This window comes from Notothenia rossii (genome assembly GCF_949606895.1).
Source record: "Notothenia rossii genome assembly, chromosome: 10".
In the NCBI taxonomy this organism is placed as follows: domain Eukaryota; kingdom Metazoa; phylum Chordata; class Actinopteri; order Perciformes; family Nototheniidae; genus Notothenia; species Notothenia rossii.
In genome coordinates this window covers 47,870,903-47,898,722 of record NC_136908.1, presented here as the reverse complement: position 1 = coordinate 47,898,722, position 27,820 = coordinate 47,870,903, and the positions used below count along the sequence as shown (strand labels likewise).

General features: G+C 41.4%; 1 protein-coding gene across 1 annotated transcript in view; it reads right to left on the bottom strand.

Moving 5' to 3' along the window:
* Positions 1-27,820, bottom strand: part of pcloa (piccolo presynaptic cytomatrix protein a) — a 62,560-nt gene that overhangs the window by 18,299 nt on the left and 16,441 nt on the right. Inside the window, 11 exon segments of the mRNA XM_079654791.1 lie at positions 2,358-2,536; positions 3,154-3,218; positions 3,409-3,517; positions 9,039-9,164; positions 11,191-11,266; positions 11,433-11,515; positions 12,026-12,073; positions 13,517-15,581; positions 16,887-18,394; positions 21,386-22,787; positions 25,254-25,451. Coding sequence (XP_079510917.1) covers positions 2,358-2,536; positions 3,154-3,218; positions 3,409-3,517; positions 9,039-9,164; positions 11,191-11,266; positions 11,433-11,515; positions 12,026-12,073; positions 13,517-15,581; positions 16,887-18,394; positions 21,386-22,787; positions 25,254-25,451 — 5,859 coding nt within the window.

The window sequence follows — 27,820 nt, the reverse complement described above, 5'->3', positions numbered from 1 at the left end:
CTATTTTAAATAACTATAGGCCAATCTCTAAATTGTCAGTTTTGGCTAAGGTGCTCGAACGACTTGTGAGTGAACAAGCAAAGGAGTTTTTATGTATAAATGATATCCTGTCTAAACATCAGTCAGGCTTCAGGAAGAAACATAGCACCATCACTGCCACAATGAAAGTGGTAAATGATATTACTGGTATGCTAGATAATAAACAGAGTGGTGCAGCTCTGTTTATTGACCTTTCCAAAGCGTTTGACACCGTTGATCATCGCGTTTTAAAAGAGAGGCTACTCAGTATTGGCATATCCAGCCATGCAGTGGGGTGGTTTGTGAACTACTTCTCTGAAAGGTCCCAATGTGTTCACTTTGATGGGCTGCCTTCTGAGTGGTTAAACATTGCTAATGGTGTTCCTCAAGGTTCTGTTTTAGGTCCACTTTTATTCTCCATATATATCAACAGTTTAGGTGAAAATGTGGATGAAGCTACTTTACATTTCTATGCGGACAATACCGTGATGTACTGTGCAGGTCCCTCCATTCAGGAGGCTGTTGTTAAATTACAGGCTGTTTTTAACATTATTCAGACTCAGCTCTCTGAACTAAAGCTTCTTTTAAATGTGGATAAAACCAAGATAATGCTCTTTTCTAAAGCTAAAAAGAAACTAGAGCCTGTTTTAGATATTGTAACTACGCAAGGAACAAAACTTGAAGTGGTTACCTGTTACAAATACCTTGGTATCTTGCTTGATGACTGTCTCTCTTTTAAACTTCATGTCAATAACCTGCTTAAAAAACTGAGGGTTAGGCTAGGTTTCTTTTTCAGGAATAAGTCATGTTTCTCGCTTGAGGCCAGGAAAAGGCTAGTCACTGTGACCTTTTTACCTGTGCTGGACTAAGGTGATCTGATGTATATGAATGCACCTGCCAACTACCTGAGCAAACTAGATGCTGCGTATCATAGTGCTCTGAGATTTGTCAAAAATTGTAAAGCACTTACTCATCACTGTACACTGTATGCCAAGGCAGGTTTACCATCACTCACTGTACGGAGGCTCAGTCACTGGTACACTTTTATCTATAAAGCTATGTATACGTATTATATCTGTTCATTGATAAAGCAGAAAGTTGCAAGCAGCTATTGTCTGCGATCGCAGGATATAGTCTTGTTAGATGTGCCAAGAGTAAGGACTGTCTTAGGTAAGACAGCTTTTATGTGCGCAGCTCCACTTGCTTGGAACAGTCTACAGGCAAAATTTAAATTGAGCATTTTTATTTCTCTGAATGTATTTAAGGCACGTCTAAATGAAATGCTTTCTGACACTCTGGGTATTTGTAAATGTTGAATATGTAAATATGATATCCTCTGTTGTTTGTTTGTATGTTGTTTTTATGTTTCATGTGGAACTAAATGATGCAGGTCTCCCTTGTAAATGAGATCGATGATCTCAAGGGACCAATCTGTCTAAATAAAGGTTTGAAATGAAATGAAATGAAAATGTTGTGCATCTAAAATGCACTGGGATTTCTTGCATTTTATTTCTTAATGGCATGTTCAGGCTTGGGGAGTAATGGATTACATGTAACAAGATGACGTAATCAGGATACAATTTTTTTTAAATGTATTCCCTTGCAGTAAAAAAAAAAGCATAATCGAATTACTGATAGATTTGAATAAAAAGGGGATAACAAGCAGGATTACAATGTTACAATATATTTCAAAAATAAAAAAATATATATTAAAGGTAGACATACTGCTAGATTATTCTTTTTAGTCTTAATTTAGGCTAATTTCTTTATTTTAAATATCTATTTTCAAATGAAGTTTTTGAACACCTGATGTATTAAACAAAAATGCATTTGCAAACTATACTATTATGTAGGCCTGTCCTATAAGAGGACATTATTTTTTCTTTCAATATCTTGGTTTCTTCCTTTCTGAGGTGTTCTGTCTTACATAATACACTTATACTGTAAGTAAAATCTTATTGATATTTCTTTGTCTTTTAATTATTTGCATTACATTTGATATTGAGGTAATCCGAAAGTAACGGAAAGTAATCAGGATACATTACTTTTATATTTTGTTACTCAGATTAGGTTACTGATTATATTTACAGGGTTATCTAGTAACGGAATACATCTTTTTAAAGTAACCCTTCCAATGTTGTATTGATAGACAAAATAGTACTAGGTATGCACAAAATGTGTTCCCCAAACGTAATGTTCGAACCGGGAAAAGAAACAGGACACTATGCAGTAGCCAGAAAGTAATTAGTCCGATGATATTTCACTTCAGGGCCATACTGTAAGCCAAAACATTATGAAGCTCAATCTATTGTAAGACAAACAGACCCCCCCGGACTCGCCTTGCTGCTGTGGCGTTTCTTGCTGACGGAGGGAGACCCTGGCTGGCTGGAGGTAGCGGAGGTGGTGGGCAGCAGGCCGGAGGAAGAGGTGGAGGAGGGGGCCTGCTGCTGGGACACCTTCTGCAGCTCAGCTGCCAGCTGCTTAGGGTCAACACCTGGAGACCTGGGGGGTTTGTCACCTAGACACACAGGAGCATCAATGGGGGAGAAGATTGACATTTTAGTCACAGCAGCATGTTAAAACAAGGTATTGCACACAATGTGGAAATAAAGAGAGTACAAATTAAACAAACATAAAATAGAAACATCTCAAACAATATACAGGTTCACAGTGAAAGATGGAAATAGCTAGACTGTCAGTGGAAGGAATAGCATATTCAATTAAATATAAATGTAAAATGTATAGTGTGGAGACAAGTCCAGTTATAATTCCAGTAATCAAATAAGAAACTATGGAGCTGTGAGTTCTCTGCTAGCCAGATGTGAGATGTTATAGAAAGAGTATAATGGTATTTTTCCGAATTCATGTTTATATCGCAATTTTACAGTGGGGAAGTTCTGAGAACAATCTAATGGAGTGTGCTGCAGAAGGGGAAAATAGGCCACAAGTAATGCATGGCTGAACTCGAGAAAAGAGAGAATTGTAAATGAAAGCGATATGACAAGAGTGTCTAAAAATTGCAAGAGACAAACGTTAATTGGGAAAGACTGAGAAGACAGGGATGGTGGTGAGGGAGAGAGGTAAGAAGCAGTGATGGGATTTTGAAGTTGCAGTTATAGAAATACTGTAGCTCACCTTTGCTGTGCTCCTGGAAATCCAGGTGATCAGAACCGTCAGAATCGGACAGCATGTTGAGATCACTGAAAGACATAAAGAAATAATGTGTCATAAAAACTCAAGTTACTATGAAAAGAGAAAAGAGTAGATGGGGGCATCAGGGGATGTACAGGCAGAAATGTAAAAAGAGAAATGACTGAATAAGGAATCGATGGCAGATCGAGTAATAATTACAGTATGAGGAAAAATCAAACAGGAGGGAATTATACTCACAGTCTGACACACAATTCTGCTTCATTGCACGGCTGCCCGACGAGCCCTTGAACCTCTTCATAGGTTTTCCCCGTCAGAGGAACACCATTCCACTCCAGGACTTGCATTCCTATACACAATTACACATTTGCACATAAGAAAACAATCAATAATACAGTATTCGTCAAATATGCAAACATTTCACCACAAACCAAATCAAAGCCTTGAAGTGATGAGCTCTTTAAATTATTAAATTAAAAGTCAATAACTTTGTTTTAGACCCAAATGATGGACGGACATCCCTTCAATGATTAAATGAAAAACACAAAAAGCTTTGATTGAATCACTCCAACATCATGCTTTAGGCTGAAAGCCCAAACAGCAGCTGTGTGACTCAGCTGCTAGTGGAGCACTCAGGCACAGAACTGGGTTAAAAGTAACTTGTAAATGGCTCTATGTTATTTCAGCTATAAAACTTTAATTTAGCAAAAATTGCAGGACAACATTTCAAACATGATGCATGACAGCCTGGAAAGGACCCAAAATCCAATCAGATTCTAGTTTCTCTTATCTAGTCCAGCCAAGACAAATGTCTTATGGGGAACACTGGTCATTTGTTCATATTTAATGCACGAATGACAGCTCATATAAATCCACACAGCACAGCAAAGCAACTGCAGCCTCCAAAGCACACCCTGCACACCGGCAGGACTTACACGGTTTGAAACAGCTCATCAGGATGGTTCTTTTGCGACGATAATCTCGAGCTGCATGTGTGAGTGAGAGGGAAACGACTGTAGTTTCACCTTTGTATCATGCATTCAGTTGTTGTTCACACTCTATGGCTTGCATGTGTGTTGCAGTTTGTACCGATTTGAGTTACAGTAGCTGGAATTTCAGTGATGAGACAAACAGGCATCTACACTTAGTGTCCCTCTATGACACTCTGCCTCTGCCCCTGTTAAATCTGACAACCTTTCTCCATATTAACACCCAATACTGAGGCGCTGTGTTCCCTCAGTAGCATTTCTTCTCAGTGTTGATGATAGGGTTACGGCTGTTATGATTGTTTAGTTGTCCAAGCAACTAACAACATGGCAGATCTTGAAATGAGGAGTCATCAACCACTGACTTCTTACAATGCTAATGCATGAGACTAGTGGAAAGGTCCGGACAATGATGCCTGAGAAAGAGTGAGATAAGAGAAAAGGCACATTTAAAACACCAATGATCCTATTGGTGTAGGAAACTATTATTACATTTACTGTATGTTATGTTACGTGAAATTGTATTGATCCTCAAAATCACTCAAAAGTCAATTTCATAAATAGCTTACTTGCAAATATTGGTGGGAGCTATGATGATACAGGGACTTATATATAAATCATATTGTCAGAGTATTGCCAATACACATCCTTAACTGATCCTGAAGTTTCCTTGAGGTATAAACGTATTGATAGTAAGCGGTTAAAGAAAACCGTATCAAATAATTACAAAATACAGTATACTTAAAAGTGTATGTAAAAGCTATACTGCAGTAGTCAAAGTAACAACTATGAAATGTTTGGGTAATTATATGTCAACACTTGTATTTGCAACACCTGCAAAATTAACAACATCAATTCCCGTCAGCCTCAGCTGTTTAGTGCTAATTAAATGGAAAATGTTAATATGCTAACATGAAGATGATTAGCATGAACGATTAGTCCCTCACAAAGTTGCTGGCTTTGCTGCATTAGTGATCTACTAAGACCCCTAATATTTCCACTGTTGTGATCTGTAGGTGATAATCAAAATGGTTGTGTGTGTGCAGTAGGTGTGTGAGAGAATGCATGCAGAACTAGAAGCTAGTCAGCTACGAGAGCGTCTTTACACGGAGGAGCGGTGGCTGCTCTGTGTAACTCCGGTTCAAGCTCAGTGCTAGAGCTTTTCAGGTTCAGAACCGGTTCTTCGGTTTACCTCCGGCTCTTTTAATTACTAGTGGTTTTAGATCAGGACCTGGTCTAATGTGGTCTTGATTTAAAAAAAGCAGCAAAATCTCCCTTTTTGTATTTTCACAAATAGAATTAAGGTTTCACAAATCTCAAACTGTGTTATAAAGAATCTTTAGCCTCCGTGGGATAATCCAGTCCAGATTTGATGAGTCTAGGTCTAGTGGTTTTAGATCAGGACCTGGTCTAATGTGGTCTTGATTTAAAAAAAGCAGCAAAATCTCCCTTTTTGTATTTTCACAAATAGAATTAAGGTTTCACAAATCTCAAACTGTGTTATAAAGAATCTTTAGCCTCCGTGGGATAACCCAGTCCAGATTTGATAAGTCTAAATCTAGTGGTTTTAGATCAGGACCTGGTCTAATGTGGTCTACATGTAAAAAAAAGCACTGAAATCTCCCTTTTTGTATTTTCACAAATAGAATTAAGGTTTCACAAATCTCAAACTGTGTTATAAAGAATCTTTAGCCTCCGTGGGATAATCCAGTCCAGATTTGATAAACGTAGGTCTAGTGGTTTCAGATCAGGACCTGGTCTAATGTGGTCTACATGTAAAAAAAGCACTGAAATCTCCCTTTTTTGTATTTTCACAAATAGAATAAAGGTTTCACAAATCTGAAACTGGGTTATAAATAATCTTTAGACTCTCTGGGATAATCCAGTCCAAATAAATCGTCTATGCAGCGATTTAAGAGGTTCCAACACGGAGGATTGTTCGCTCAGCGCTGTAAATTAAATGTCCCTTAACTTTCCCCTTAACTGCCGAATCGGATGCTCTGAATCGGAAGCCAACTTCAGCGTCGTCAGAGTCCGACTGGTGCTGCGTCATTGCGTCATCGTTTGCGTCATGACGTAACTGTTTGCGTGCCTGCTTCATAAAGCCAAACCGCGCGGAAACCCCTCACAGCTCACAACGACCACAACAACAATGGCCGATTGTGCTCCAGCTTCCTCTGTACCTCTTCGGAAGACCAGATCCCCAGTAGGTAGCTGGTCTCTTCAGTGGACCACTGCTGCTTGTTAAGTTTCTCCATCGTTGTGTACAAACTGGATAAAACGCGGGCTTTGTGTGGTTGTTCAGGAGTTGATCCCGCCCCTGACCCTGCCCCCGCCTCGATGTAAGCGTGACGTATGTGGTAGTTTTGCTCTGGCCGACAATTTTTTGGTGCTTGAAACGAACTGGATTCCGGAGCTAAGAGGCTGCTCCGCTGCGGTGTGAACAGGAAAACCCGGTGCTTTTCAAACTCCAGCTCCGAACCGGCCCTGAAACACCATTAGTGTGAATGAGGTATTAGACTGGTGCAGGGGTGACGTATTTACCCGGGAGAAAGCTGCGCATGGGTTCCCTCAACAAAAAAGCAATGGGATTTCTCCATAGGATTTTAGAAAATAGCTCGAAATAAGGTCTGTGGAAAACGAACCTGTTTGATAAATGCATGTTTTGTTCAGGCGGATAATATCCACATTTTATAATTTTCTAATCATAAATCTAATCGCCAGAAGCAAAATTCTAACTTTATGCTATTACCGAACTACAGCAGGGTCGCACGACTTCAACGTCACGCCAACTTAAAGGTCCCATGTCATGCTTTTCTGGTTATTACCCGTCCCCTTATGTGTTATGAAGGTTTTTATGCATGTAAACGGTCTGCAGAGTCACAAACCCTCAAAGTACACCCTGTAGCGAGTAAAACTCTAACACAGAAAATACCTCCACAAAACGCCTCGTTGGAGATACGTCACTGTCCATTGATTCTTCCGGGTACGCATGATGTCAACCGTACCCGGAACGAAATGGACCAATCAGTGGAGCCGTTACGTCCGCGGAGCTGTTAAGCCCCCGCTGATTGGTCCAAATTGACCAATCCACGGACTTCCTCAAACACACACTCAGTGCAAGCAGCTTTGCTGATTTCTCCTCCCTGGCTGCAGGCTGATAACAGACAGTTTGGATCGTGGCGAAATTCTCTCTGCAGACCCATTCTCACAGCGTTTATCGACCTATAAACCTTTTTCTTACTCAATATCAAGCCACACTTATTGTTTTTACTTCGGCTGTGACTTTGTGTGTGCTCAGGATGAGTTTGGCTGTGTTTCGCTGTGTATCGCTAAACAAGGAAACAACACCTCCACGGAGCTCAGCACGATTCACAACGTCCCGACCAATCAGAGCACACTGTGCTCACAGGGAGGGTGGGGGCTGGAGCTACTGGAGCTACAACGAGCCGTTAAAGGCAGAGAGTGAAATTCAGTGAATACACGTAGTTTACAGAGATGCTGTATGAGAAACCAATGTGAGTTTGGAAAATTGCACAATATAAATCTATTCTAGTAGACTTCAACAATGGAATTATGATCAGTGGAAATGGCCATGACATGGGACCTTTAAGATCGATATTCAAAAATACAAAATTGTACAAGTCAAAGCGTTTGTTTTAACAGTTTGCAGGAGACAGGTACTTGCTTTCAAGCAGAACAGGGGCAAACAAACTTAGCGGGAGTGTTTACGTGTTTGGCGTAATGACGTACAACGTCCTCGACAACTCCTGTAGTCCTATTCAGCCACTTGTTAACAACCATCGTTTTTCAGACACGTTAACTTTTAAAAAATCACCACTGCTGTTGTATTTAATGTCATAGAACAAAACGTGATCCGTCTCTTAAATTTGTGTCAAACACAGACCTTATTTCGAGCTATTTTCCAAAATCCTGTGGAGAAATCCCATTGACTCTGAGACAAGGGAACCGGTAGTGGTAAAATGCTAACTCACAGTCACTTCCGGGTTTTAGGACTCGTCACTGACTGCACCACTCTATTGCTGCAGCTCAGTAAGCAGTTTTCTGGGGAAACCTACTTAAAATGTCCTGATAAACACAGAAAAAGAGAAAAACCCAGAAGAAAAAATTATAAAAGGAAGGGAAACTGAAAGGAATACAAACAAGAATAGAACAAATATTATCGATGCTCAACACACACACATATCCACAGACCGCAGACAGATGGATAGCACACAAAGGGCAGTATTTCTCTCAAGCCCTATCTCACCATCCATAGATCACCAGTTTGGCAGCTTTAAAAGGCGCGGGGTACAGCTTTAGCCATTGTCAGTGACACCCTCAATGTGACTCAACACAAAGATTAAACGGGGCTGTGAGCGGACAGATGGACTGGGAGGGAAAGAGGGTTAACAGTTCCCAGACTCCCGCATGTGAAATCAATACCAGCTCATGAAATGTGTTCCTGTTAACATACCACAGAGCAATTTATCCTGAGCTGGTGTCAGTAAAAGGTGTGGAAGTTAGTGCACAATGGCTACTTGGTGAAACATTTTTGTAATTTCAAGCTACTGTGAATGAAACAAATGATGAATAACGAAAATGAATAAGAAGAAATTGCAAGAAATGATATACCACATTTATCAGGGAGCTTTTGAGACGAGTTAGCAAGATTTCGTTTTTATATTTTAACGGAACCAAACGAGCTTCTCTCGGTTTAAAGGCTGGGCTATGAGCTAAACGGATCCAGTTGCTAACTCTGTAGCCTAATGAAAGGAGTGTGGTATCCAATATATTGATGTCACTTTAAAAACTTAAAATTGCATCCTCAGATTAAACATTCTGATTATTATGAATTTGTTTTTTGTTGGTAGAAGAGTTTACCTTCAAGAATCTTTCCTGTTTGTTCTGCAGCTCCACCTGGTAAGACTTTAGCTACATAGGCTCCAATGTCTCCATTACTTGCAGGGACCTCTTTCCCTCCAACGACACGGATACCCAGACCATTTCCTGTATAGAACAAAAAACGAAAAGTTTTGAGTGCAATATTAGTGTAAATAAAGTTAAATTATTAACCTGTTCTTTGTCCACAAACCCATTCAGACTCTAAAACTTACAGAAACAGCCGAAATAGCCTACAGTCATTTCAAAATTCCCCTAGCTAAATCCTTTGTTTAAGCTACCTGCTTAAGTTAATTATTCCTCATAACTAAAAGAGGTTAAAGTTAAAGGTCACCTATCATGCTATTTGTAGGCAATAGTATAGAGTCAGATGTCTATCAAGTGTTTTGCTCAAAATACCAAACAGATCACCCATTCTAGCCATGCCTCATATCCCTCCATTTCACTTCCTGTTTCAAAAGCGCTGATTTGGGGTATAAAGCTTTAAAAAAAAAAGAGATTGATAAAAAAAAAGAGGGGGCTGAGCTCATGCGGGAGATTCTACCAGCAGATACTGCGGTGATGAAACGCCATATCATGGATTATCAAGGATTATTTCTGAAACAGTATGGAGCTCAAATGCTTTCTCTCTTGCCGGCTATACCACAAGGTGAGTTCCTTTTTATTTCCTGCTTCTTCACACACATGCTCTGTGCAGTACAGGTTACCTCTGAGTGTTAGCGATGCTAATGTAAACATGCACCGACCATATTACGTCCAAAACAGACGGGCAACGTTTCTAATAGCAACGTTTCTGATAGGGCCGTGGGTGTAAAGCCAGCCTAAATTTCCGATATTAAGTCATACGCAAATCTGGATCAGCGCCGTTGTAGCCCCGTTTTTAGAGATTTGGGTTGGGAGGAAAAGAGAAAGGGTTTTATTTTCTCACGCTGCGTGAGTTCCCAGACACACCGGGGACACATATTTATGTATAAAAGACATCATAAAGTGCATTTTGCATGATAGGTCCCCTTTAAATCCAATCATGATGGAAGCTAATTAGCTTAGCAGAGTAGCAGTATTTTCAGTTAAGCTTTGACTCAAATTGATGGGAATTGGTGTGGTTACTTAAATTACATATTAATGTTATCAATTTGAGATACATTTGTCATTGATTTGAATACACTCTATATAACTCAATTGACTAGTAAAAGTAGAAGGACACTAACAACCAGATGGCCCACATTTTTCCCTATAATCATGGATGATAAATAATCAGAGTAACGTTTATCTGAAGGTATTATTGGTAGTTTGTTAGCTATGTAGATATTTACGCAGATTTAACAATAAAGCATAAGGTTACAACCTTTCTTTTACTCATTTTAAAACATTTTCTATACATTTTACAGCTTCTGTAGAAAATGATCTAAAAAAAAAAACATTATAAATGCCAACCTCTCTATGAGTTATCCACAAATCATATATTGATCTATCATGTACCCCCACAGGTAAAATATAATGCATTCACATACACAGAAGCAAAATTAAATATTTAACATGTTTTTTGAAGCAAGAACAAAACAACTGAGATAGAATAGAAATGACTCAGTAAAGCACAAAATAAACAAAATGCTGACTTTGTGGGCTATTTGTTAATTGTGTAAGATAATCCTGAATGTGAGGGATACGCCATTTTAAGCATTGCAATGACTGATGAGTGTGGAAAAGAGCCAAACCATAAGAGAAGCCAGGAAATGTTCGACTGCTTTGAGCCTGGAAGAATAGTGTGATGGAACGTAATGGCAGGGGAAGTGACTCGTCAGTTTCATGAGATCTGGCATGAATATCAAGTAAATAGAACGCATGAAGCACACCGGTCATGCTCTGTAAACCCTAATGGGATCATGATACATATTAATGTGTACATTTGACTGTATTAGTTCTTTTTGAATGATTTTGAATCTATATTTAAATTTTTCAAATTAAATAAAGGTAAAACAATGTGTATGCTGTAAACGATGCATATTAAATGCAGTCAGTAAGCAACGAGCTCAATAAAATCGAATTCATTACAGTCAATAATGCATTAGCTTGCAATTGAAGCCATTTTCTTTGCTGCTTTTCTTTTTATTGAAGGAATATTGTGATACTTTACCTGAGACACTGCGATCTTTGGGATCCCTCTGCAGTTTGACCCTGAGGTGAGGGAAGGGGTAGTACGGGCCTTTTCCCTGTGGTCCACACACAATTGGGAAGTGTCATTTGTGTACAAGGTCACCGGGAAACAGTACATTATGGTAGCTCTGCATCAAGGTGATTTTTAAATAACAAATAGACCAGTAGATATTGCCGTGCAAGAATTTAACTACAGTAAAATTGTGTACAGAAGGTTTTCACCTGTCTCTTCTCTTGGCCATTCTCTGAACGGCCATCTCTAGGTTTGTCAAACCAGTCGGTCTCCTCTCGTCTAAGGTGGTAGGCTTTAGGGATTAAAACAAGAACTACTTCAGAACAGATCTCAGAACTTGAGCTGCTTCATCCCACTATACGGGCTTCTTCAGTTCATATAAGGGTTATTAAAATGCTTTAAGCACATTTGTATTTATAAATAAATCTACATCAATTACAGTTGGGATAGAAATATGAGAAAAACAAGGGCCAGAGAAGGAGTTTAATATTATTTTACTTCCTTGCTAGAGAGGACTGACAAGCAACACAACATTAAGGGTAATGTAAAAAACAAAACAGAACCAAAGAAATGTAGTAGTTTGTACTATCAGCATTATTATTAGTAACTATAATGCAGTTATTTTCTATTAATGTAAATCTTGGGTATGTAGATATTTTACATTATTCATAACTCCAATCGTGAAAGTACTTTCTTTAAACGGTAGGCCTATCAGTAAAAATAATGGTGATGTGCATTAGACCTTAGGTGCATTTTAATGTGATAGCTTATGAATGACTATAGAACTGAACTAATACTCTACCATTGGTTGCGTCGTCTCTGTTCAAAGCCATCAGCGAATCACTTAGGGCTGGAATCAAGGCAAATTGGTTTACATTGCATAATGTTGGGATCCATTGAAATGTATTAACAAGTTATTATGCTTCCAAGACAAATCCGAACTGGGATATTTAAATGTTTAAACTAGAAAGAAACATTGTAACCTTTATTAAAATCTGAACCTACAAAACACTGCTCTTAGTTTGGAAACTATGGAAACTCATTGTTGCATATTGGTACTTAAAAAATCACTTATAATAAAATGGTTTTAGCCATCACTGGAAGTGTGCATCAACAATATATTGCTAAATATTGAATAGATGATTTGTGGCTTTTATTAGCAAAACAGAAGAGAACTGAGATGTACTGAAATTATTTAGTTCTTGCTTTAAATAATAGTCTTTCCTGTTGGAAGACACTCGCACATTCTGCACAGTTTGCTTTCATTGAAAGTAGAGACAAATAAATAGTGAATGTTACAAGAAATGAATGCAACATTCCATGCAACACAACATCACTGATATATCGTCATACAAGCAACAACACCAAAACATGCAAGTTAAATTGTTATATTTATTACACACAGATAAGTGTTGCAAACAAATATCATGCATTTCCACAAATAAGACAGTACCCTGCTTCACACTGTTGTTTTCCCAGAATGTTATTGATCTTGCCTATAACTTGATACTATGATTCAACCCACATTTATTTTTCATACAATTAAATATGATGATAATACACCAACATTATCCACCATCTAAATTACATTTCACACTATTGGAAAATCCAAAAAGATAGTTAATGTACAATTGGCTATTTTTTTACAATATGTGTTGTTTTTAAGTGTAAATGTATAATACCTGATTCAATTGAAACTCTTTTGTACCAAATGGTACATTTTCATATGGTGCGGCACTTTTTACGTGTATAATTTGAGGATTTTTCTTTGTCTAAATCTGATTTAAGACTCAAAGGATTAGCCTGCTCTGCCTTGAATGTCTAACAAGCAGGATTTTAATACAATGAAAATCTTCTTTAATATAAAATGCTGACTGCCGCCAGTGAGGCATTTCTATATAAGGATGGGAACCTCCGACGCAATATAGCAGTAACAGGAAGTTAGACTTTACAGTGTCATGCAGTGAATTAATACTGGAAATGTTACACAATATCTTAAATGCAGAAAGCAACACAGTGCATGCATAAAGATTACATTCAACCACAAAAAGCAAAATGAACAAAGGCATGCATGCACACCAGATCTCAGCTGATAGACCAACATTAGTGAGAACCAAAAATAAAGAGATAATACATTCACCAAAATTAAGGTTAGACACATGCAGCATTTCAATAAAGACACAGCTATATGTTATACACAATACATGCAAGCAAAATAAACCACAACCAGACACTCTAAAGTATGAAACATTCAGGAGGAAAAGAGTGACAGAGTGACATGTCTGTTTTTTACCTTCACTATCTGACATGGTGCCTTGAAGGTCATCCATCAGCACATAACCCCTACCCCTGGTTGGCTCTTCCCTGATAAGTTGCTGCTGCTGGGAGTCCTCCAAGGACAGGCAGGAACCAAACTGGTCCCTTGAATCTGCTGATATAGGTGGCAGAGGTCCCGCTGAGGCACGGGCCATGCCCATTGGCTGCCCAACAGGGCTCAACGGACTCTCTTCTTCGGAGTTCTGGGCCACTATGGGTAATCGGCCACGGCCACTCTGTACAATGGGAAGGCTGGTAGGTTTGGTGCGGCCAGAGGGGGTTTGATAGCTTGGTACATCCCCAGATGATTCCCCGTCCCCTTTGAGCCTCAGTGAAGAGCTGGAAGGGTCTCTTTTGAGAGACAAGTCCAACCCATAGCAAGATGTGGGCCTGGATGAGGGTCTTGAGCGACTACCACTGGGATATGCAGAGTCCAATCCTAAACTCTGGCCCAGGTTTAATGACCCAGCCAAGTTGGCACCCAAGGTGGACCCCAGGTATTTTTGTTGCTCTGCAATATTCTTACGAAGGCCAAAGGTGATCTCATCTTGAGAGAGCCGGCTGGCTCTTGCTGATGCACTGGTAGACCCAAGATAGTTATAGTCTGTCTCCAAGCCTCTGTTATCTGGAATAGAGGAATACTTGGAGGAGATCTTAGGTTCTATCAATGGAGTCTTATGTTTTTGGTACAACATCGATGCCGGCAGTTGTTTAGCTGCTTGCTTCTCTAGAGTAAGTCGACTGATGCTGTACTTGTCTGTCTTTGGATAGTTTCTTTGGGAGTAACTAGAGACGCTCGAGCTTGGGGTATAGTAGTGTTGTGACAGCCCTGTCAGTTGTTCTAAGTTTTCTGTCCCACCTGTACTTCTCCTAAACTCTTGCTTGAGCTGTTGCTTTAGTAGTTTCAGTTCATAGGGTTCCTCCATTGTATCCTCTTCATCAGGGGTCTTTCCATAAGTATGGAGTCTAGAGGTGGATCCCAGATAGTCAGTAGATCCCAGATCTGCAGCACTCCTACGCAGAAGCTTCTCTGCTTTGGCCAGCTCCCTCTCCGCCAGACTGTAAGATGAAGACATACCTGTGGAGCCCTTAGCAAGTTCTGCAGCATCTTCTAGCAACATGTAACTCCTAGGTGTATGATGATCTACATCGGTGTAATAGGAATCAGAGACAGCTGACATTGGGCTACGTGCCATATTTCCCACATCCAACGCTCTGAGGTCAAGGTGGTTGCCATATTTGTCATACTTGACCCCCAGGAAAGCTGATGATGTGGGATCAGGTTGGCGGCTAATGACTTCATATTTAGCTGCATCCAGCTCTGAGAGGAGGGCTGCTTGTCTAGCGGCTTTCTGCTGCAACAGAAGCATCTGGTGGTAACTCTGCTGCTGGGCGCTGGTGAGCGAGGGGACAGAGGAGTACAGAGAGTGAGATTGGTAGGACTGAGGAGTCTGGTAGAGAGACTGCTGGTATTGGGTTTGATTGTATTGGTACTGGGAGTATTTTCCATACTCATGCTTGGTTTGAGGTGGGACAAACTCATCCAATTCTGCCTGGGGAGCTGTCCTGGGACGTTCAAGACCATGACTTTCAATCTCAACATCTTCACTTCCAAGCCCACCTCTTGTCTCTCGGATGTTACTAACCTCACTGTCTGACATGTAGTCTCTATCCTCAGCAACACTCTGTAAGTAGGCCCTTTCTCTTTTCTCTCTCTCCATCAGTAGGACATCTTTTCTACGATTAATGCCCATCTCCAAATACCTGAGCTTGGCATCAATCTCTTTCTCCTCCTCATCCAGCTCTGCTTGTCTTTTCCTGAGTTTTGAAGACTCACGCTCCACTAGATTCAGCTCACGGTCTATATCTTGCAGTATCTTGGCACGTGCCATGTTGGAATTGCGGCACATTCTTCGGCGGGCCGAACCAGTGGTGTATGCTGTCTGACCAGTTGTTGTTGACTCATCCTCTGACGGTGGATTGGGAAGCGTCCTCTTCACCTTCTTTTGAGTGCCTGTTGGTGTGCTACCTGAGCTTTTCCCCTGTATGAAAAGTAAACAAAGAACGTATTAGGACTTCAGAGTCAAAACAAATGTCCTAATCCCCAGAATAAATTATTCAGCAGGTTATGTAGTCATTAACATGTAAAAAATAATTTATCTGAACGGAATGCCATGTAAAATTAACATTATTGACAGATTAACAGATTATTGCTGTTTTTATTCACAATCTCAGTTGTCTCAAAGGAAAAAAGTGCATACATTCTAATGTCTGTATAATGTTAATATTTAAGTGTCGATAACACTTATTTAGTGTTTAACGATACTAAATAAGGATATAGACTAGAAAATGTGAAGTGTAAGAAAGTTTATTGAAATACACCCATTTTTGCACCTTTTGTGCCTTCCAGTAAGATATGTATTCCTGCCCATAAATGTTACCCACAATCTCACTAAATTCCACATACAACGTTTGGTTTAAAAAAAAAAAAAGTAATTTATTCACACTAAGCCTCTGTGGATCTCTGAGAGCTCAGCATTTTCTTGCAAGCTCAGCTCATTTCCCATCCTTTTATGTATGTATGAGATTCTCAACATTGAATTGCCCAGGCTGAAAACTGACTTCCATACCCTATGAGGGCCAGGAGCACCATAGAAAAAAAGTGAATATGTGCAACCTATTCAGTTGTTCCTTTTACTTTCACATTCAGAGTTTAAGCTTTTACATATAGTACACTTCGCAATGTGCAAGATGGAACCAGCAGCATTGTATAACATTAGGATCAATAAATGGAGCATTTTCTTCTATCTCTGCTAGAAAAATTCTCTATTACTAAGGAGTCAAAGTGCAGCAATGTGGGTGAATCAACTCTTCTAAGGCCAGCTGTGTGGTGAACAAAATGTCATACAGTATGGTGTGCAAGTTTCTTCATGCAAACATGAAAAGAACATGCAAACTCTCGCCACGGGGCAAAATAGATATAACCACTGAGCAATTATGTCACGAAGAATGGTCATGACTAATGTTTAGTTTTACATGAAGAGTAATTTTAAACTGAATTATTCACAGAAATAATATCTTAATAATTATAAGATGATGTGTGAGTGAAAAAATATGGTACTGTTAGGAGATGACATGTATTTAAATGAAAAGGTGAATCAAAGTTGCAATATGAGAAGCATTACAAACCAAAGCAAAGGACAAACACTGCCTTCATTGGAGCTGCTACCAGGATATTTTATTAACCAAAAGAACACTTCAGACACAATTAAAATGTGTCTTTTTGTCAGCCAGCACTTGTTTTTTCTTATATTTATGTTAATTGAAGTTATACGTTCAGTACTCACAGTGTAGCTATCCCCAGAGGTTCCCCTTTCTTCTCCTGTTGGGCTCACGGGCTTAGGGTCAGACATGGATCTCTGCATGCCTTTTTGTCCCCTGGGACTTGCTGGATCTGGACTCCCCTTTAGGTTTTGTGGGCTTGTATCACCCAGTTTTTTCTCATAGGACACAAACTCAAGGGATTTGCTCGGGGATATACAGGGAGATATTGGGGAATAGAGTACGTTGGCAGATTTAGAAGGTGCTAGTGTGGAGGAATCAACTTTGAGGTTAGAAGACTGGCCTATTTCCAAGGGGGTAGGTCGTTTCTTAGGTGAGGTCCTTTCAGAGTCAGACAGCTCCATCCTGGTGTCCATTATAATGTTCCCCTCAGAATCTGTTTGTATAGAAATCTCAGTGTGGGTTTTAAAAGACATATCTGACTGCCCACCCCTATCACCCCTGGCAGTGCGTGGCCGGCTTTGACGGTTTCTGGTCTCAGCCTCCCATTCGTCTTGATCTTCATCATCAGTCTGCACACAACTGTCAACACTCTTTTTAGCACTCCTCTTTTTTCTACCTGCAGTGTAAGCTTTACTAACTGTCTCATCCTCGTCATCTGTCTGGCACCCACTATCCGTGATCTTTCGAGACAGCACTGTGCCATCAGGTCCCAAAACAACTGCCTCCTGCACACCGTGACCGGGCATGTCCCCACCTGGGTACATCTGACGAAGCTTTTGCTCTTCCAGCTGCATGCGCAGTTGCTCTTGGAGTCTTTGAATCTGCTCAAGCTGCTGCTGTTGCTGGGCATATGTTTCTTTCTGCATCATAAGGTGGGCCTGTCTTTCGTCTTCTTGTTGGTTCAGGATATGCTGCTTCATGGACTGCAGCTCCTCCAGTTCCTTCTGCACCAAGACCTGTTCGTGCTCTCGGAATCGCTGAATCTCCAGGCGCTCCCACTCTAATTCCTCAGCCAGGCGCTGTTGATTCAGTTTCTCCATCTCTAGCCTCTCACGCTCTGCCTGATACTGGCCATCCCCAGGAACCATGGGTGAAGACAGAGCTTCCAGTGAAGCCGCTATTGCTTCTAGCGATGCATCAGTGTAAGTGTCAAGGGATAAGGAAGCTGGTAGTGTGGTGACACCAGCAATGCTACCCCTTCTTGAGATCTCTAGATTAAGTGGGGCATCTCCTTGTTCTTCCGTTGCAGTAATGGAGATAGTCGACAGGAAACTGTGGGATCTTGTAAGTGGCAAGTTCTGGAGGTTGGACAGGGAGGGCATGGTGTCACTGGTATGCATACCTGACAGAGAGTTGTATGATGTGCTAAAGATGGACCCAGGTTGGTTGGTAATGGCATACGTTGATGGGATTGGTGCTGCAACAGAGGAATAGACCACGCCATTTGATGACCTCAAGACACTGCTTGAACCAAAGAGTGTACCAACAGCACTTGTGACTCTGGTCTGGGAATATGGTGGAATTGTCATTCCTGCATAAGCCCCTTTCTTGGAGTAGTCAACAGCTTCACCTGTCAAAAGTCAAAAATATCAGTTGAGTCCAAATAATGCAGACTTATTCAATGATGAAGCAAGCCATGCTTTATCCAATTAATGGGGGAGAAAAAAATGAAGAAAGAAAATCCAATGTTTGGAAGTGCAATACGTATAAACAAGATCACAGCATGCAACAAAAAGATATGGTGAAAGAGTAAAAATAAAAAGGAAAAAAAAGATGAATTTCCATGCAAGACAAAAAGAAAAGCATAACAAACAAAATAATGTCTTTTAGCCATAAATGAGTTGAGGTAGTTCAAATTGACATTTAAGTGACAGGTCAGCAATGTCACTCCACTGACCTGCATCAGAAATCTTTGCCGAGGTAAGATCTACTGCACCCTCTGTTGTGCCACTGAAATTATAGCTGTTCTTACTTTTGTAAAAGAACAGACCAGCTTCTGCTAAGTTTGTCTCGGACATTGAAGGTTTAATTCCACCAAAACCTCTCATGCTGTAAGGTGATCTGTCATACTGGTAATGGTCATCCCGATATCCAAAACGATCTTCAGGTAGAGGTGTGGTAGGTTGTTGAGAAGTGCAGCTTCCTGCAAATGGGATTTGGAACATGACATCACAGCATACTGCCTTTTTTCCTGCAGTCAGATCCACTGGTTTGCCATCATCATCTGTGATTACAGCTGTGACCATCTCTGCAGAAGCAGCATCCATTGATACCATAGTGTTGAATGGTTTAGTTGTGCTTAGGTCAACAGCTCCTGCCACTGTGGTTGTTCCCGTAGTTAATCCATTTGCAGCACAACTCGCTATATAAGTGGGTGCAATAGTGACAGGGGGGGTCTGGAAAGTTCCTCCACCTGTACTTGATCCAACTGATAGGTTAATAGGAATCTCGGTACCAACATTAGTGGAGCGCTGATAATCAATTGGCCGATATATAATTTGAGAAACAGGCTCAAAAGCTTTGACTTTTGTTAGCTCGAGAGGACCTGAAGATACTAGAGAGGTGTCTACATTGTCACATTGCTGGATTGTGGCAGCACAGGTCACAATGGTGATACTATCAGTCACTATAGAAACAGTGGATGATTCAGCACTAAGGTTGACTACAGGTGACTGCACTGCACTGTTTTGGCGACTGATTTCAGTTGGAAAAGTCTGACGTCTTGAGTCTGGGCCAGCAGATAGATCCACACCATTCATATCTGAAGCTTGATCAACCTTAACAGTCCTAAGATCCACCACCTCAAAGGGTTGGACAGTCTGTCCATTTTGTGCTGGCAATTGGGGCTTAGGTTTCTCCATTGAGATTGGGACACCATTTGCCCTTGGAGCTGGTACTGGTGGTGTTGTCCTTTCATGAACAACAGAGACAGTGGTCCTTTGGACTTCGGTGGTGACTACTTGAGAGATCAGGTTAGGCATAACCACAGGTGGCTGTGTTGAGGCAGATATGGCCTCAATTATGTGACAAGAACTAGATACATGTTTTTCTGGGCCACAAATCTCTTGACTTTCAATGGATTCTGTGAATCGAGTATATGCCAGAGGCACCCTGGTTGTTTGAGGAGGGGTTGGTTGTTGATGTTGCGGTGGATTTGAATAATGTTGAGGCTGTGCTTGGTGATAACTTTGGGGCTGAGCTTGGTGAGAAGGGGATGCTGGGCCAGGGCTAGAAGGAGCCATAGTGGAAATACCTTCTACAGGAGAGCTAGGCTGAGATGGCAGTGTAATAACTACATATGTGTCACGTAGATTCCTGGTGTATCTTGGAGAAGAAGGTGACTTTGGTGAGGGATGGAAATGCTTACTCTCAGAAGAAGGGCTCAGATTTAGAGCAGTCATTTCAGTAGGACCAGTGGGAAGTACAGAGGGTCTGGATGGATATGGGGCATGGGCAGGTGAAGAAGGCTGGGAGCCAGGCTTTGGTGCAATTGGTGGTTTGACACTATGTCCTGGTGAATGAATGGATGGCTTTGGGGCAACAGGGGGAGGAACATGAGGCTTGTACATTGGTGTCACTGCTTGTCTTGTAGGAGTTCCTTGGGCTGCAGTCACTGCCCCTATCTCTGGCCTCATTGGAGTTGCTGAAGCCTGAGGTGGAAGTGGAACTGGGGCTTTCCTTGGAAAAACTGTAGGTTTTGGTGGAGTTGGAGGAGGCAGTGGTGGTGGAACAGGTACTTCTGCTTTTTCCTGAGAATTAGCCCTACACAGGACACTTGGCTTAGGGGGTAGAGGTGGGGCAGTAGAGACTACGCTAGGAATACTCGGTGTGTACTGTGGAACTGTGGGCAGGGGTGAAACACTGGCAATTACAGTGGCTGATGTTTTTGGGAGTGCACTGGATAAGTCAACAACATCATCCTTTAATTCAGCAATTGTGGTTTGAGGTTGTTGATCTGATGTGGATGATTGGGGCCACTCGGACACTGTTACAGGGTCAGTTTCCATAGCTGATGTTGTGCCTGATACTGCAGTTGTACCTTTTTCCTTTTTTATCATACTCTCGTCATCAGAAGACAATTCTCCTGAAGAGCATTGCGTCACCCTTAAGTCTGGAATGGGATGGAGTGCCTTTCTATAAGCCGTGGCTTCCACTTCTGGATCCTGCTGAGTTGGACTTGTTCCAGGAGTCAGCACTTTTTTCATTAGCTCTTCATAGGCAGTTTCAGCATCCAACAATGGCTTCCCATCTGCGCCTAAGGTTACTTCGCTGCTTTTGGAGAATGTATTCTCAGCAGGTTGCAACACAATTTCTGGATTAGTGTTTTCCTTTTTAGGCTGAATCTTTTCGTATTCTTGTTCCAGCTTCATGAATTCCTGCCTCTTTTTAATCATGTCTTCATAAACTTCATCTGGTGATCTCAGTGGTTTGGGCTGAGAAGGAACAGCAATCTTTTCTGGCTCCCTAAGGTCAGTTGTTGAATTGTCAATAAGTGAATCATAAGCATAGTCTTCTATAAGCATGCCTCCATAAATGGACTCTTTTCCGGGTTGAATCTCACCTTGCTCAAGTGTTGGAGACTTCGCCCTTAGCATTATTTCCTCGTAAGCCTCATCAGCAGATTTGAGAGATTTGTTCTTTGATTTATCATCTGAAGGGGAGTGAAGAGATACTGATAGAGGCAGTTGATAGGTTTTCTGAACTGCTGCAATCTTTGAGGGGTGGATTTCAAATCCTTCAGAGTCTGATTCAATACTGGGGGAGAAATCTGAGCAAGATGATCGCCTGATTTCCTCCATCTCAGCCTCTTGCCTCAGTTCTTCTGTTGGTGAGGCATCTTCAATGGGGGAAAGGTTGCTTGGTGGCGTCTTTGGACGCTCTCGCCTCCTCTGGGCACGAATCTCTTCCTTGTCTTTCTTAGATTTCTTCCCAGAGCCCTTCTGCTTTTCTTGCTCTCTGAGTAGCTCCTCTTCTTCTCGTAACTCTTCTTCCTCAGAAGAGTCTTCGATAGTTGGCAGCACTTGACCGGGTTGTCTGTGTTTGGCTTTCCTGTGTTGTTTACCCTCACCAGAACGGATATGGCTTGGACTACTGTCACTGTCTTCATCCAGTGATGAAATGGATGTTGGGGATGTCCCAGGAGTGAAGCTGGAAGCATGTAGACTGGACGACCCTTCACCTCTAGATCGATCATCAGGAGAGTCTGTAAGGCTTTCCATTTCAGGCTCTCCATCGTTAGGTATGCGTATTGGGCTGCTGGTAGAATTCAGCTCCATAGTTTGGAATTGGCGAACTCCAGTACCACTCTGAGACCCTTTTTGTTCTTGTCCCACCTCTTTGTCTATATCAGGTTTATCGAACGAGCCATGGAGTTGTTTATCTTCTTCATCATCTGGACTTATTGTGCTTTTCTTGGTAAGTCTTCGGTTTTTTCCTGATGAACTCCGCTCTACTGCCTCTGTTGTCTTCTTCTCCATTTGTTTCTTCTCATGATCTCTGATCTTACGCTGGATCAGGTTTTCCTCATCAGACGGGGAAGCATCTTCATTCTCACTCATTTCGATGATCTGTTTTCGAATAAAGTCCTCATCATCCCCAGACATTGGGCTCTCCTTCCCAAAGCTTTCACTGCTATCCTCCAGCGAATCTGCCCTGACATCCATGGGCACAAGAAGCTTTTTCTTTGTGGAGCCTTTGGCATTCTTATCAGAAAGTTCTCTGTCATCTTCTGAGCTTGGGGAGTCTAGTGAGAGAGGAAGCACCTCTAATCTACGTCTGGACTTTAAAGTGTCTGTTAGTTTCTCCTCCTCATCATCATCATTTTGTTGCGTGGTTGCCTTTGCCTCAAGAATTGGAAGGACAGAGCTTTCCAGCTTAGCTAGGTCTGATGGGCTGGTGGGACTGCTATCCATTGCAACCATATCCTTCCCTGCAGGCTCTTTCAAGGTCTCCAATGTTTTTACCTGTTGGATTGAAAAAAGACACCATTATTTTTTTCATAGAGATTATTGGTGTGTTAAAATCTGCAGAAATAAAACAGATGATGTACAAAGATAATAATGAATGATACCACTACTTGTGCTAAATACTATGGTCACCTCAGCGACTGCATCTTCATCACTGGGCTTTCCCAGAGACTGGGTTACAGCCTCCTCTTTCTCCTCCACGTTAGTGTTCCCCTCCTTGGGTTCATTGTCATGCTCACTCACTAGAGACATTGGGATTTCAGGTTCTGCTACAGGGGCTGTTGCTTCTGATACAGATACGCCTCCTCCATTTTCTAAATCTGTCTCTGAAGATTCATCCTTCTTTGATTCTGCGTTCTTTCCTACGTTAGACTCTGCATTGCTATCTTTGTCACACACGGCGCTTGTCTCTGATACCTTCTCTGATTCCTGAATGTTGCCAGTAACAGGTTGTGACTCATCCTCTATTTTATCAGGTTTTTCTTCCACCTCTTTGATTGACACCTTTTGCTCTGCCACTTTCTCAAGTGGTTCATCATCACTCCCTGTCAGAGTCAACGTCTCTTTCTTTACTTCATGTGGATTTTCAGCTATACTGTTTGTATTTTGAGATCCAGCTTCTGCTTCATCCTGAACAAGTGTCTCCTCACAGGCTACATCTCTGACTTCTGTCTCACTAATGACAGCTGAGGATGACACCATCTCTACACTTTGCAATGATTCCTTGACATCAACATGTTCTATCTCTTTCCTGTCATCAGGAGTTGGGGGAACAGATGCATCCACAACTTTCTCAGATGTATCACCAGCTTTTAAAACTGTATCTATAGCTGTTTGGATATTTCCAGCAGTAGTTGGAGCTGGCTCTCTTGCTATTTCTGTTTCTCTCTTCTCTATTACATGACAAACACTTGTTGTTTCAGTAGAGGAAGGTGCTGGACTTGATTCAGCTTCATCAACTTTCTCAAGTGGTTTCTGGTCATTTGCTTTCCCAACTGTTTCCTGTTCAACAGCCTCATTTACAAAAGCTTTCCCTTCATCATCTTTGACCTCAATAGCTTTCTCTGCTGCTGCATTCTCCGGAACTCTGTCATCTTCAACGACTTTGTCAGTAGATGGTTTATTCTCATTTACTGTCACCTCAACAGCTATCTCCTCAACAACTTCTTTTTCTACAGCTTTCTCCTCAATACTTATTTCTTCAGCATTATCCTTAACAGTTTCAATTGGAACTGTTGATTCCTCATCAGGAATCTTTTGCTGAGCTGTTTCTTCTTCTTCAATATTAACTTTATCCACAACCAGAATCTCCTCTTTTGTTTCCTCTTTGGTTTCTCCTTCAACTGGAGCAACAGAAGGTGACTTATCTGCTGGGACAAGTGCGGAAGGCTCCTCCTCTTTTTCGATGGGCTTAGTTTCCACTTTATTAGCCTCATTATTCTCCTCTGAAGCTAAGAAAGGGTGAATGTTTTCTGACATCAGTGGAGGACTATCCGTTTCTACACATTTAGGTGGCTCTGGTTTGAATTCTTGCTGTGTCTCGTCAGGTTTAGGGACCTCAACTTTGTCAGCAGGAGCTACATTTTCCTCAACCTCAACCACAGGTGGAGGAGCACTTTCTATCAGTACTTGCTTATCTTCTATAGGTTCTGCTTCTATTTGTACATCTTCATTTTTAACATCAGGTGCTATACTGTCGGCTTCAGGGTTTGTGATGTCTGTTTGCTCCACATTAGAAGCTGATTCTACTGTGTCTGGTGGAGTAGAAGTAGTTTCATCTATATGGGGTTCTTCACTTGGCTTATCAAGTTCTACATCTGTTATTTTCTCCTCTTCTACATTTGTAGCTGAAGAATCTGGCTTTGGATCAACCTGAACAGGGCCTTCCTGTGAGACTGCTTCTGGAATCAAGGCAGGTTTCGCCAAAACTGAATTAGGTGTCACTTCTGGAAGAATTTCTGGAGTGGGCTCCACTTTCTCAATATCTGTCAGGGGAGCTACAGCATCAATCGGGGCAATCTCAAGTTTTGGCTCCGTTTCTACCTCAGCAGGGACAGTTGTCTCATCTAAACTTGTATTAGTCAGTACATTTTGCACCTCACTTTCCACAGGAGGAGAAAAGTCCTCTGTCGCATTCTCAGAGCTACTCTGTATTTCACCTGCTGGGGTTTCACTGACAGGTGAACTCTGTGCTTGTTGATCCACATTTGTCTCTGAGTTAGGAGGATCCTCTGCTACATTATCAGAGCTAATCTGCTGTTGCTCAACTCCAGGGACACTCGCTGCTACACTCTCTGAAATCGGACCTTGTTGTTCAGGCTGAACTACAAGCTCAGACACTGGTTCAGCTGCTAGTGGTTGTTCTTTTGACTGTGGTGCTTCCTGTTGGGTTATATCAGGAGGAGGGGGGCTAACGGAAAGAGGGACTTCAAGGTCAGGTGTGGGAATGTTTTCAGGCAATACCTTGGTATCAGGAGCTGGTGGGGTTAGGTCTGCTGCTTCTACTACAGGTTTCCTATCTACAGCAGCAGGGGCAGGGGTGGAGGAGGGAGCAGGAGCAGGTGTTTGCTTCTTTGGGGAAGCTATGTTTGGAGGTGGCACGTCTCCCAGCTGGCCAGACATGGCTCTCTGTGTCTGGCAGTTGAGGCAGAGCCATTCTTTCTGTAAGACAAAGATGAGAACACATTGTAAGTAGTTAGGAATTCATTATGTTTGCTGCAATCATTTTTAACATTTAATTAGAACATAACCATTTATATGATGTTCTGAATAACACAAAATGACTTGACTTTCACAGTCATGTGAAACCAAATGTTTCCACGTAGTTAAAACGTCACTGTGACGAGGCACCAGTGCAAGGCATGCTATTTTAAGGGGAAGCTTTTACATGTATCGGACTTAAGAGACTATGCATAATGCATGGTAATGGGGCTGTGTTTACCAATGCATGTCCAAAAGGGCTGGGTGGCCTGGGCAGACATGTCATGTAGCAGACAGAGAAACAGTTTTGAATGTGTTTTTCTTTGATTGTGTACTTTAATGGTGTGTGTATAGGCTATGTTAAGGCTTCCTTCACTGAGCTGACAGTTTTCCCTAAGACTCTCTGCACCCTGAACATCTTATTTTAGATCCTTGAACATCTCTGCAAACGCTGAGGCAGAGCAAAGGCCAATTTAAGGAGTTTCCCACTGCCGTTTTTTCTTTTTAATACCATCATCTCTTCCTGAAAATCCATTGTGATATAGTCCTCACCTAAATCTTTACAGCGTTGTATTTTGAGAAACAAACACATTGCTGGCGCCGCTGCCTAATCCGTCATCCTAGAGGTCTGCTAAATCTGTCCTGTCCTTGCAATCTGATAATTGTTGCATATTCCCGAGGTATTCACATAGACACAGGGCCCGAGGCGTACACATCCGCACCTAAAGGCCCTGATGAGGGCTATAAATCAAGAGCTGCAGCTATTATTAGAGTTTTATATCCAGTACTGCTGTGCTTTAAGTGGAAATACAAGTGTTGACAAACAATCAACGGGCTTGCATCTGAGAACAATAATACTGGAGCTATAAACAGTGCAAACAAACACACACAAATAGCCATAGCACCAGGTCAGAACATGTTTTATGAGTACCACACACACACACACACACACACGCACACGCACACGCATACGCACACACGCACACACAATAACTCTTAGAAGGGGGAAATGTTGCTTTGTTATCACCTTTTATCTAACATAACATATTACTGCTTAGATTTGTATTTTTATTTAATGTTGTATTTTAGCTAGATTCTTGTTCTTTTTTTGTTTTTTCTGTTTTGATTTGGTTATACTGTATACAAAAATATGAGTTTATAATCTGAAGAAAGTGCATCTGTTTAATTAAATAAACCGATAAATAAAAAGTATTAAAAAAAAGAAGGGTAAAATGTCAGCATGTTATAAACCAGCCTGCATGTATCTACCAGGTAACAGCTCCTTTCACATTTTGAAGTGCTCAAACATACGCCTCTGACCCCCCCTTAAGAAATGCCTTGGCCTGGGTTAACAGTGGGGTTTATGCAATATTTCGGGCTTCAGAGAAGATCGCAGCCGGCCTGTAAAGCCTTGTCACAGACGAGCCACCTCTCTGCAGGCACAGAAGAAAGAGGGAGGATGTCGCAGCGTCAGGGTAAATAAGGCATGAGCCCTGTTTCAATCCTTTTGCAGTCTTGAGAGAATGACACACCAGATATCTGTGGCACACACCCAACATAAAAAAGCAGCAAACATTTCATACTTGCAATTGCCACCCACAAGATGAAATAAGCAAAAGAGGAAATGAAAACATACATGTTTGCTGACATTAGTGAGTTACGGTCCCAACTTGACATAAATCCAGTTAATCCTCAGAAATGATGATGGGCACAGCGTAGATGTGAGTGTGTATTTGAGTAATAAAGCATGCATTATCAACATCTGTCCCTGCTGGGAGGACTTGAGATTCTCCAGCTTGATGGCTCTATCAGTTAAACCAGAGAGAGCAGACAATCAAAGCCGGAGAGATTGCCGCCAGATAGTTGAAGCAGAACCCACAGCCGGTCAGCCTCAGCCTCTCCAGAGCCAGTCATCACCGACGTTATCAACACATCCCCACAGGCACACTTAAACCTTGGCCACTAAATTGCCCTCTTTTAAGTCATTAGGAATAACCTCTCTGTTAAAGCAGATATGTTTCTTTAACTGCTAAGTGGCCATCTTTAATGCATTTCCTACTGACAAGTCTAACAGCTGTCACCCTGAAACATCAGTCTGCCTTTACTTAAAATTAAACAAGATGACTTTGATCAGAATTCAACAAATTCAGGAAAATGTAATACCCAGAAACCCAATTGTTTCAGATGTCTGCATATAAGTGTTTTATCTCGAAAAGGCACTTTCAGATGAGATATACTTTATTGATCCCAATTTTGCAAATAGTTTTATACCTAAGAACACGCAGCCTGCTCTCTGTGTCATTGCTGTCTACGTTCCTGGCAAAGAAAAA